Genomic DNA, 13,495 nt, shown 5'->3' on the forward strand with positions numbered 1-13,495 from the left:
CCTGTCTTGATATGTTGGGGTTAAAATTCTGAAATTGAAGATAAAAGTGAATTTTGACTACTTGAAGGGTGAAAATGCAGATGGGAAAAGCAAGCCCTTCTTTAAAGAGCCTTTTTTGGAGGTCTATCTAGAACTTACTCATTGGTCACCTTTACATGCAAGGTGGCATATTAATGGCGATGCTTTGGCTGAGTTCACTAGCAACCCCAATCAAATTATGGTTCTTTACAGAGGAAGAGGGAATGGATATTGGGTTCTCTAGAGAACCACTTAGCAATTCCTGCTACAGTGAGAATGATCATCAGAATAGAAATACCAGACCCAGAGCCAGGAAATGCAAACACTAAAGAGACACAGGGGTAGTGAATTCCATAGGGAAAACTGAGAAGTGGCAGTTAGAAGGTGGGAGCAAACTGAGAGACAGTATCAAAGGATCTAGAGGAAGAACAAGGGAGAGTCAGAGATTAATGGTGCTTCTTTGTGACTTTCCAAACAAGAACTACCTCTAAGGTGCCACAACCTTCCTGTGGAAATTCCCCTCACTCCCTAAGACCAAACACCACAGATGTGGGAAAAGTTGCTGAGTACATTATAGGAAGATGTTGGACGCTATTTGCTGCTCCTTCCCACACTTCATCCTTCTCCCAGGATCAGGTGAGACATTACTAACCAATGGCGACACTCTAGTCAAGAAGACTGCACTGGGCCTCATACTTTTCTTCTATTTTAATCCTAACTGGCACCAAGAAAAAAACTTTCCCAGGCATAATCAATCAGCCAGGTCCTTTCTGTCCCCACTTCTTACTACAGAAGTTCTGCAGTTATAGGTAAAGTTCTAATTCCATTGGTGACAGGAGCAAATTCTTACGTATAAATGAATCCTACAGAAACTGAAAAGTCAATTTCCAATTCAGGAGAAGGGGTTTACTCTGCCCACAGCCCTGTGTGCTGGGGTGGCTCTGAATCTCATATGTGGCAATTTTATGCTGCTCTTTAAATGCAGGTTTTCCTTTTTCTTTTCATCAAGGCTATCTTTGGAAAGTTCCCCCAGATGAAAACCTTCTTCCTGTACTACAGAAGTTTTCATTCTGGGAGGGGTTTGTTACCACTTGGGACCAAAAATAGGACAGCAAATGCTAGTCAGTTCTTCTCAATTAGAGATCATTTTGCCCAGCAAATTCAGAAGCGGAACCAGCCTATTGAGTTGTTCTATAAACCAACAACCTCAGGACATTGATTTCTTGGGGGATTTAAATTTAAGCTCATACCTATTAAGTCTCCTTCTTCTCCTTAGTCATGAAAATTAACCAAAAGCCAAAGGTTTCTTGTGGTTTAAGTGAATGGAATGAGAAGTTTCTTGATCCAGTGTCATTATTAGGGCCCTCATATGACGAAAATTGGGAAGAAAAGAAGTCATTGCCATCAAAATTATTTACTGAAAAGGGATGAGCTTTGCAAAACCCTTAGACAGATATTTTTAAATTTAACAGGGAGATTGGGAGCCTGGCAAGCTTGTTTATGTTGGAGACTATGAATAATGTGGAGCACCCTGTTGTCTGGCAGCTAAAGGCCCAAATCCAGCATATAAGTGGGTGATCCATTAAGATGCACGTATAGTGCCTTCTGCTCAATACAAGTTAGCCATTATTTATGGAGACCTGGGCTGAAACTTTTGGTTGTGCCTATCCATTAGGCTGTTGTTTATGGGTCTCTGGGCTGCCAGAGTTGCCTTGAGGCTCAGTGGCTTTATAACCTTCATCTCCATGTTGTCCTACTCGCATGCTCAGCAGTATCTACAGAGGATATTTGATGGGGTCCTCTGAGCCCAAGATTGTGGACTTCTCTGTCTACTGTCACTTGTCAGAGTACAGGTGCAAATATTTTATTCTGTATCCATTGATTTTAACCATCAATTTGTTAACTTCCATGGGGTGGGGGGTGTACTACTGTGAATTATAAGATGTACCCTTCTTTTAGAAAATTTGACATGTTTAAAAATCTTTTAGATTCAAGGCAATGTAAAAAAAATTAATCTGGTAAAAGTTAATCTGATTATTGTGTTATCAGCAGATATAGTATTTGTAGAAATACATACAAGGACTCTCATATACAAATATCCAGTCTTTCAGGATCTCAGTAAAAGGAAAAGGAGATAAAATTTGCTCTCATGCTTAGCAAGGTAAATACAATTGTGAAAAGGTGAATTAATTAGATAAACAAGCAAATATTTGGAGGCAACATGGTGTCAGGGAATAACATGGACTTTGAGCCAGATATTGATTTACTGTCTGTGACCTTGTGCTGCTGAATTAACCTTCTTGCATCTGTTTCCTCATTTGTAAAGTGGTAATTCCCAAGTCATAGGAACATTTGTGAGAACTAAGAGTGAAGAACATATGTGCTTGCGCCTGCAGCACAACGAATGTTCATTCCTTTTGAATCCTTGTTTTGTAACAGATGATTTGAGATGAATTCTTGATATGTATATTCATTTTCATATGCTTAAAATTATGTTTCATGCAGTGATTTATTAAACAAACTACAGAAGCTAAGAATAAAGTTGGAAACATAAAACAGAAGGTGAGAATACTTTATGCAAGTCATGGAAATTTGTGATTTTTCCTATTTATTTTCAGAACAGAACATTTTGTCAGAAGAAATACATAAATTTATAAATAATTGTGGATCTGATTAAGAAAAAAAATCAGATATTAACAGTCCAAATATTTAATAGTCTTTTACATTTGAGGAATTTACATTACATTTATTAACTGCGAACACAATTATTTTTGAGAACAATTATGCCCATTACGTTTTCTAAAATGTTCAGGAATTTGAATTTTTAATTTTTTGAAAGTCCTTAATGTGCAAAGAAAGCAAGACTTCTTCAAAAGCTGATGGTTTATACATAGTTGAAGCTGTAGTTCCATGGAGGTACCCTCTCTCCACAATAAGGAGCTGGTTCTTCACTAAAGACTATAAAAATTTGCTAAATGGTTTGCATACATTTTTGTTCAGGCTGCTTCCATCTGCTTTTGGATCCTAGAGATGACTGATTAGGAGAGAACAGAGTTGGGCAATGGGATGGGAGACTGGGAAAGATTGATACCTAAAAAAAGATATGCCCCCAGCCATGCCACAGGCATTTGGGAGAAGGGATCCAGTTACAGGTGTTCAGAGGATCTTCTGTGGAGTAGAAAGAAGTTGGTGTCAGAAGGGAAGAGCAAAGGGTAGCAGGTAGAACAAGCTAGAATCGGGGAGGTCCATGAGATGAAGAGGTGGGGTAAGCGTCAGAAAAACCAAGAGTTCGCCTCATGCCCTCAGGCAGTATGCTAAGGGCTTTTCTTGTGTTAGTTAAGCTTATTAAAAGGGCAAAGTTGATATTTTCACATCCCCACTTTATAATGAAGAAAGTGAGTCTCAGTATGAGTAGTTTGCCCCAAGTGACACGATTGTTATTTTTCTCTCTCTTTTTTTTTTGGACCTACTAAACATAGAGCTTCCATATGATCCAGCAATTCCACTCCTAGGTATTTACCCAAAGGACACAGAAACATCAATTCCAAACAACACCTGCACCCCTATGTTTATAGCAGCACTGTTTACAATAGCTAAGCTTTGGAAACAACCCAAATGCCCAAAAATAGATGACTGGATCAAGAAGATGTGGTACATATATACCATGGAATATTACTCAGCATTCAAAAAAGATAAACACATGCAATTTGCAGCAACATGGATGGCGCTGGAAGGGATCATGCTCAGCGAAATAAGCCAAAAAGAAAAAGAAAAATACCGGATGGTCTCACTCATAGCAGGAATCTAGAAAACTTAAATAAGGGACCAGGAAAATGAATAACTATAAGAAAGTGAAAATCAAAATCAACAAAAAACTATGAACCAGAGACACTTTTAGGGGTGCGGGGGCGGGAGGGGAGGGATTGGGGTCAGAATGGGGGGGCTGCAATTGTATGGGGAATATAACAATAAAATTTATTATCTAAAAAAAAAAAAAAAAAGAATGGTCGGGGGGGGGGAAATGAAGTACAACAGTTTTACATCCTTGTTAAATTTTGACAGTTTAGATTTCTCCCCTCAGCTGTGGTCACCATAGCTTTCTTACCATCCAAACACCCATAGAGACATGATTTTTAAGTGGTGTGATTTGAACCAACATCTGACCCACTTGGCTAACATTCTATAACCTCTTTCATTACCCAATCCAGGGACGAAGCAGTAAGGAGTTCAGATAATCTGGTGAGAGGATCCTCAACTCAGTTCAGGGAATGAATTTCATCCCTGGGAAGGAAACTGCCAAAAAGAAAGGAACTATCCTTATCTTAGATTTCAAGGTAGACTAAGAGGTGAACAAAATAAAGACATAGACAGCATTATCAGACCCAGCAGGCGATTCCAGCCAGGATCATCCCAAGGGTGAATATGCTGAAGTCCATGTTAGATGCTGATTAATCCTGGGTGACAGCCAGGACGGCTTAGCTGTGAGGAAATGAACTCCTGGGGGTGGGTGGCCAAGAGGAGCCCAGCACTGGAGGATAAAGGTATATGTTTCCCCACATTAAAGGTCAATTAAGGTGAAATGGATGAAAACTGTTCTCAAATCAGTATTAAAAATGTTTTGCTGGTCTGATCACTGAACAAATATCAGCTGGGAAATAAGTAAATTCTGTGAAACAAATAAAGAAGGCAATGCAAATTTCTCATTATCTCTGGATGATTCCTCCCCCTGATGATATGAACCAAAATAATTAACAATTATATAAAGAATATTTTATACACATCCTTTCTTTAAGTTCTCACTACAACCCTGTAGATGAGTCATCTTTCACTTCAGCTTTACTTTCCAAAGTCAGAACAAAAGGTAAAAACTGGATACTATCTCAGGTGCCCTTGAAGTTTCCTTAAATGACACAGGGTACAATGTACACAGTTTTCTCTAGACGAACTATTTCCACATACAACACAGCAATTTTCCCTTTTTTGTGTTGAAATAGAATATATTTCATTTAGTGGCCATTTGTATGAAAACTTTATTTCATATGTGTATGTATATGGCAGAGGTGGGATTGTTTTCATTCAGTTTTTTCTTTTCTGAGTATATTGAGTGATTTCTCAATTTTTGAATGTGTATGTCATAGGACACCACAGTTTTATTATTCCCATTTTACAGATAAAGAAACAGGCAGTGCATATGCAGGATAAAATTTTAAACCACATTATACTTTGCAAATCCTGAGGATGACCCACTACACTCCACAGTCACCCCAGCATGATTATCACACCTGAAGAGCAGTGCATCCGCTAGCTAACAGAATTACAGGAATGGTACAAAAGCCCTGTCATTCATGCCCTGGCCACTCTGCTGCAGCAGTGCCTAGGACTGAGACTACCACACAGTGCTTTGGTGATTAGAAGTCACAGATACATCGAGTTCTAGCTGTATAGATGTGTCCAGTGATTGAGTGTGACCTCAAAACTCAGTTCTTTCTGCATACCTTCACTAAAACAGAAAAACTTTTCTGTTGTTTGCTGAAGCCTGTACGTGATGAGAAAATGTCCTCAGACCCTGAGGCACGTGGAACCTTACCTTTTTGGCAGGGTGGATTAATTCGTGCTTTTGATTGGAAGTTTATGGTCCATTCTAGCCCTTTATAAAGATTTTATTAGTTCTAATAAATCAATTCAAGTTGCCTAATCAATGGTATTTGAAAAGGATCCTTTCCTCCACTCCTGTCACCAATACTGTTGCTAGTAAATCACCCCCAGGCCCTCTTCAAAGTGCATCATGGTCAACAACCCATTTCACATGTGATTTCTGCCATTCCTTACCTTTTCTTTATTTGCTTATATTTGTCTTAATATCACTAAAGTATTGTTTTCAGTTCTTATTGGTTTAAAAAGATGGGAAGTCGGCAGGAATGGTGGAGTTGGGACTTCAGGAAATCTCCCCCCCAGAAAACTCCCCTTAAAGGCAATGAACACACTGGAAACAATCATTAAAACCAACTTTTTAAGAACTTGAAATTAACCTGACTTACAGCATTTGAAAGCATTTAATCAAGAAAAATGACTATTAGTTAGAATAGTGAGATTTGTAGCATTTTAATTTCTCCTATTCCCATCCTGATCTTTGAATTCATATGGATGTGCAGGAGACCCAGAATGGTCAAAAAAAATCTTGGAAAAAAAAGATTGAAGTTTGAGAGTTCACTTTTTCCAATTTCAAAATTTACTACAAAACAAGACCGTGTGGAACAGCCATTAGGGAGAGATGTAGAGTAATGGAATAGAATTGAGGGTTTATTTCTAAACCCTTACAACTATGATTAATTGGTTTTCAAAAAGGATGTCATGACAATTTAATGGGCAAAAATTAACTAGATCTAAATGTAAGAACTAAAACTCTTAGAAGAAAATATAACCTTAAGTTAAATTATGGTTTCTTAGGTATGACACAAAAAGCATACAAAATCAAAGAAAAATAGAAAATTGGACTTAAACAAAAATAAAAATGTTTGTACTTCAAAGGGTACCATCAAGAAAAGGAAAAGACAGCTAACAGAATGGGGAAAATATTTACAAACCACGTATGTAGTAAGATCTTGTAACCCATTTTTTAATGGGTAAAGGACTTAAATAGATATTTCCCCAAAGTAAATGTACAAATGGTCAATAAGCACATAAAAAATGCTCTAAACCATCTAAGTCATTAAGAAAAGCAAATCAAACACACAATTAAATACCACTCCACATCTACTGGGGAGACTACAATTTTAATAAAAAGATGAACAGTAACAAGTGTTAGTAAACATATGGAGAAATTGGAGTTCTCCTAGATTGTTACTTGACATGTTAATGGTCTTGCCAATGTAAAATACAGATTGGCAGTTCCTCAAAAAGTAAAATGGAGTTACCATATGACCTGACAATACCACTTCTAGACATACCTATGAAAACTGAAACTTATTTTAACATAAAAACTTGTACACAAATGTTTATAGTAACATTACTAACTCAAAACAAACATTTTGAGACAGCATTTGAAACAACCCAAATATCCATCAGCTGATGAGTGGGTAAATACTATGTAGTATATCAATCAAGTAGAATATTAGTCAACTTCAAAAATAGAATGCATCTCTGATACATGCTACAACATGATGAACATTGAAAACATTATGGTTAGGGCCTCCTTGCTGGCCTAGAGGTTAAGTCTCAGCATTGTCACCACTATGGCCTGAGTTTGATCCCCGGCCAAGGAGCTACCCCACACAAGGTACAGCAGACCTCTCCTGTCTTGCCCACTGCTCCTCTTAGCAGTGTATTTCAGTAGGTCCACCTGTTCTGCTCCCCGCTCTGCCTCTGTTGAATCCTCTCACACACACACTCCCACCTCTGACCTACATCCCAGTTATTCTATATGCAAATAAATAAATAAAATAAGAAAGAAGGCATTATGCTAAGTGAAAGTAGCCAGTCACAAAAAAACTAGACATTATATGCATCCATTCATATTAAATTTCCAGGACAGGCAAATCCATATAGACAGAAAATAGATTCATGGTTTCTAGAGGACAGGGGGAGAGAGAAAAGAAGAATGACTGTTAATGGGTATGGAATTTCCTCTCGGGGTAAAAAAAAATGTTCTGGAAGTGGATAGTGGTGACGGCTACACAACTTTTGTGAATATAGTAAAAACCACTGAATTGTATTAAAAGGGTGAATTTTATTATATGTAAATTATGTCCAAGATTAACTTCCAGATGTTAGTCTCATCAGAATGAAATATTTTACACGCAAAGAAAATCTCATTAACTCATCTGTGGTAAAATAATTAATTCCCTTTACTAGAATAAGAAAGAACTTACTGAACTTGTTCTAAAATATCAATTTTATCGGTAATAATCCAGGGCAGCATACCACCCCTGATATTAGTATCTTCCTCACTTTTTCTTCACTTTCTAAAACTTCAAAATACACCATGTTCCATTTATTTCACATTAGCCCTAACAAAACCACCAAATACATTGACGCTGAAGCCTCAAGCAGGGATAACAAATAGCTTCAATCCAAGTGTCAGTTCAGATTGAGTGGGACACCATGTTTAGGATTCTAAGGCTATCTCCAAACTGGGCATAAAAAGAGACATAGTGATTAAGAAATTTTGCCCTGAACTTGGCAATATTAGCAGAGGTGGGTAGAACTTAGGCTACTTATTTGATCTAGGAAAATACATTATTCTGCTGAGTGGCTGCAAAATCAGTTGCATAGATAAATCTTCAGACAGATTGTACAGTGCAGCTAATTAACACACTCACACATTATGACCTAGAAATGAATTTGACATGCAAAACATGCAAAGTCCCAATAGTTTGAAGTAGCCAACATTTATGGCTGAAGTGTTAAAATCTTTCAATAAATACTACCAGTATTCATACTGCATAATATCAAAGTATTTAAATAAGATGTGTCATATTGTGTGTGTTCTTAAGGGTTCTTAACATGAGAGCATTAATATATGCTTATAATAAAATCTAATATAGTAAGAGATTGTATTAAGGGAGATTTTTTTATGGCATTCACATGAAAAATCAAGATAATTACCAGTAGATGGACTCTATGGTTCTCCTGTAATAGTTGTTAAGTTTGAGTTTTATCTCCAAATAGAACTGCCTCCTCCCTCCTTTACATGTTATAGGGACCTGCTTTTTCTTTAATAGATTGAAGGCATCTAGAGAATGAGTTCCACTTCTCTGTCAGATATTATAAATCAGCAATTCTCATGTTGTGGCCCCAGATCAGCAGCATTCAGCATCACCTGGAACTTCTCAAAAATGCAGCCTTTTAGATATTTAGACCTATGAGATGAGAAGCTCTTCAAAATAACCTGCAAACTGAGTTTGAACAAGCCCTGCAGGTGACTCTGGCTGCAAGTTTGAAAGCCACTGCTATGAGTGGTTCCCTTCTAGAGTAGAGAAAGAAAGGAAGAAATGGGGAAAAAAGGAAAAGTTGGTGAAGTTCCCCAAAGAGAACTGGATTTTGATTGGCCCCAAAAGTGACTTGTGATATGAAATGCCATAGCATACAGTGGGATTTTCTTTGTCTTTTCTCTTTTATACCCCATGTACCAACTCTCAGAAAAGGTTTAGAGTACTCTTGTTATCTTCCTCAGCCTACTGAAAGCCCCCTTCCTTTGGCTGTAGCAGAGAGTGGGGAGAGGAGGATGGTCTTACATAGTCCCTCGTGTTGCAATGAAGTGGCATTTTTATTCAAAAAAGGTTTGGCACCTAACCCTAGCTTAGGACTTCAAAACTCTATAGGCCTCACAGCTAGGAAATGCACATAAGCACTTAGAACAGCACCGGGTTCATAGAGAGTGTTCATTTGGCATAGGAGGTAATAGTGTTGGTAGCAGTTACTTCAAGGGCCAGATTTCTCCAAAAGTTGATAATCCAAAGGCAGTTGCTATTTGCACACACTGCAGCCCACTGGGCAGTTGCTATGTTAAAAGAGTGCCAGCTGGAAATAGATCTTGATCTTGAAAACCTCTGTAGGCCAGAGGTTTTGTCTCCCTGAAGACAAGCCCCAACTAAGTGCTATCTGTGGGGACAGGCATAGGCTGCACTGCTGATGACCTGTTGGTACTTGCCACAGGCAGGCTTCTGGCTGGGATCTGCAAGTAGAGCAACAAGTGTGGGAGGAGGAGCCGAAGAATCAGTAAAGCAAAGATTTTTCAATGCCTTTTAATGAGAACTCAGTGTCAGGAAACCCAAAATGCAAGATGGGGGCAGGCAAGTCATATGATGAAAGACTGCAGGTTAGGTGCTGACCACGAATGTTGGAACCTCCGAGCAGTGTGAGAGTCTTCAGACAACAAAGGCAGTGGGTTGCTGAGACCCACAGGCAGGTCATTTCACTGCTATAGGAAGCCAATGACCAGACTCAGATTTTGATAGTGTAAGTTAAGGTTTTGGATCCAATTTTTCTCAATAGAGATGTTCTATCTTGCTGTATCCAGCAGAGCAGGATATAGGAGGGTAGGGAGAGGAAGAAGGAGGAGCAGAGGAGGAAAGGAGTTAGTATAGAGGAGGATGGGGGAAAGGAAAGGGAAGACAGAAGAGAAGGAAGGGAAGAGGGATTGAGAAAGTTAAGGGACAGAGAAGAAAATGGTTTCTAGTGTCTACTGATTCCCAAGATCCATCCTACATGTTTTGTATGCTTTCTTATTTACTTATCTGAACTATGAGATTTGGTAGTGGAAGAGTCAGAGGAGTAGAATCTTACTCCTATTTAAAAATTAGCTTACAATGAATTGTTTCTGCCTAGGTTCCAACATCTGAGGTAAATAAGTCAGATCAATCTACTACAGTGATGCAAACTGAATGCACATTGAATCATTAGGTAGAATGTGAGCTTTGGAAAGAGAAGGTTGAGTCCACCAAGGAATTCTGACTCCAGTCTTGGGCATTTCACCTGCTCGTGCTGTTCCTCCAGATTCCGAAGCCCCATAATTTGGGCTCTCAAACTCAGATGCATATGAGAACCAGGAAAATAAATGCAATGTGCTAAGTGTGCCCAGTATAATAACAAGCAGCACACATCTGACTTCAATGTCAGGAGGTAATAGGGAATAGTGGGGATTATGGCAAAGTGCAACTCACATGTCTTCTTCTGTCAGGTGTTGTTGTCAAAGTCATGTGAACGTGTTCTCAGTGTTGATGGACTGTCTAATTTTGCACAAAAAGGCAGAAATCCAGTGTTCAGGCAATATTTAGTGGGCTAATAATATTTAGTGCATCAAAGTTCTATCTTCCTTCAGAGTTACTGGACCCCACAATTTTTCCAGAATTGCAAAGAGAAGGTGACCCCTTCCATATGTTTCTTTCTCTTTTCAGGTCATTGCATTTATATGGATACCTCCTTTGCCAAGCAGGGGGAGAAAGCTGTGCTACTAAGTTCTGACTTACAGGCTGAAGAGTGGAGCTGCCTTCGATTGGTCTACCAAATAGCCAAACCTGCAGGGTCACCATCAGATCCCAGTCAGCTGAACCTCTATATGAGGTTTGAAGAGGAAAGCTTTGATCGCTTGCTTTGGTCAACTAAGGAACCTTCTGACAGCTGGCTCATAGCCAGCCTAGATTTGCCAAACAGTTCTAGGAAATTCCAGGTAGGTGGGATTCAAGAAGGTGGTACAGGGATTATTGTGTGGCTTTAGGCTAGTCTAAGATTTTATGAAATTTCATGCTATTTAAGTTAGTTACCTTCTGTATTAGGATGTGATGTTTTATAGGTGATTATCATGGAAAATAAATAGTAATACAATTTAATATTTGTTTATTCCTTAAAAGAGTTCCTTCCAAATTTCTTTTTTAGCTATTAAAATAAGATTTCATTCAGAATTTACATGGACATAACCCACCTCTTCAATGGAAATTTATTGTCTAGTGGACTTTAGGGAACATTCTCATTTCTTATCCTTTTTTTTTTTCATCTTCTCAGATGTTTGCAGTATGTGTTTATAACATTTTCCTAGTAGTTTGTTTGCTACCATTTTTGAACAAAACATTACTATAATAGAAGGAGAAGGAGTAAATATTTCTTTGGAACAAAGTAAATGTTTCTTTGGAACAAAACATTACGATAATAGAAAGAGAAGGAGTAAATATTTCTTTGGAAATATTTTACTTAAAGGGTTTGTTCTGATTCCTTTTCAGAGTTGAGAGTGTTATCTCAGAAGTTTTGGAAAAGGAAAGTAGAGAATGTAAGATAAAGTTGGGTGTGGATTAGAGTAGGGGAGGAGAGTGGGAGTTGCACTCATTTGGCCACAAAGTATGATATTTGGTAAGAATATGTCATAGAGAACACAATGAAACCTTCATCAAAACTTTCTCCATTCCTAATCCCCTTTTATGAAGCCCTATCTGATGTCTTGCCTTCAAAAAATGCTGAAATACTGTGCTTTTCTAACCCCCTGACCTGCTAGTCGTCTCTCTCCATCATGCAGTATGGTGGATCAAGGGAAGGCACATGAAGGGTCTGCTGGCATCCCTGTTTCACAATATCCTCCCAATAACATACCATCCCCTAAATCTTCCAGCGTAGTTGTAAAATATTGGGTGAAGATCACATAAGAAAAAGCAATTTCTTACAGAAGTAATACCAAATGTGAACAGTACCGAAATGAGCCACATCAATTGTCATACATTTCTCCGTTCTTTGTCTAAAACTTTCAAATTTTTCACCAATGTAGAAACTACCTGTTGCTTTATGATCCTCCTCTACCTCCTGCAGAGATTTCCCACCACTAAACAGATTGTGTTCTCCACCTCCTCTTGAGGCTTCTGCCCACAGCTCCTGACCAATATCAGGAGAGATTTCCCCAGAGACACAAGCTCTCCTCTCCACCAATAGTCAGTTGGTGCCACCACATCACTGAAGAGGGGTGACTGGGATAACAGTCTGAGACAGTTGACAGAACTTCTATCAGACAACTTGTTCACCTCTAAGCTGTACTGAGTGTATATGTATGTGTTTATGTAGACACACACACACACAAATACATGCACACACACTGAAGCCCATCATGGATTTAGAATCCTATGGCAGTTACCTGAGACAAGCTATCTTGTTTTATCTCGAATTGCTGAGCAACTCCTGACTAGAAGCTGAAATTCTGAGCCGAGGAAATGCATGCTTTGAAGTCTAACTCCCTTTTTCCTCATGTGTTGTGCAGATTTTAATAGAAGGTGTGCTAGGACAGGGAAACACAGCCAGCATTGCACTCTTTGAAATCATGATGACAACTGGCTACTGTATTGGTGAGTTTCATTTTCATTCCATCAGAATATGAATCTTATTCTAAAATCAACTACTGCTAGAGAAATTGAATCAATACTAAAGGCAAAGTAATTTGTAGAGTACACTGCATAATGTGTAGTAGTTTAAATTCTTTGCTAGGTTCACTTGAATGCTGCATATATGCTGTTTCTAGCCTCCTTCCTAGCCTAGGGAAGCTCATTTGAATTTGCCTGGATGGATTAATGAAAGAAAAGCAGAGGCAGCAAATGCAACCTGAATTGCCACCTTAACCTCAACATATTCTAATGACAACAATTCCCAGTTTGCTGTGAACTCAGTTTTTTGTAGTATTTGCCAGAACATCAGGTATTATGTTACCTCCTCACTCCATTTCTCTCTTGCACACCATCTGCCCCTTTTATAATCAGTTTTCACTTAGATTCTACCTGAACAGCATTAGTTGAATGCCTCTTATGTGCCAGTTTCTGAAAAGGTATAAAGGGAAGATATAGTGTGTCTCCTGAGTTCACTCGCCTTCTGCTTCTCCACATTTAAAGCAATTTCCATGTGTGTCCTGCCAGAGAAGGACAGAATCTGCTGTGAGGGTGCCAGGAGGAGAGGAGATCACTTGGGACTGATTACAGGAGATGCATCTGAGCTAGAGTTTCAAGAAAGAATG

At 38.6% G+C, this 13,495-nt stretch overlaps 1 protein-coding gene across 1 annotated transcript in view; it reads left to right on the top strand.

Moving 5' to 3' along the window:
* MAMDC2 (MAM domain containing 2) overlaps positions 1-13,495 on the top strand; it is a gene marked incomplete at its 3' end in the record, with an annotated part of 134,336 nt that overhangs the window by 48,684 nt on the left and 72,157 nt on the right. Inside the window, exons 3-4 of the mRNA XM_084236137.1 lie at positions 10,914-11,185; positions 12,752-12,836. Of these exons, the coding sequence (XP_084092263.1) occupies positions 10,914-11,185; positions 12,752-12,836 (357 nt within the window). The remainder of the gene's footprint in view (positions 1-10,913; positions 11,186-12,751; positions 12,837-13,495) is intronic.

The sequence above is a fragment of the Talpa europaea genome (assembly GCF_964194135.1).
Source record: "Talpa europaea genome assembly, chromosome: 7".
NCBI classification, from domain to species: Eukaryota; Metazoa; Chordata; class Mammalia; order Eulipotyphla; family Talpidae; genus Talpa; species Talpa europaea.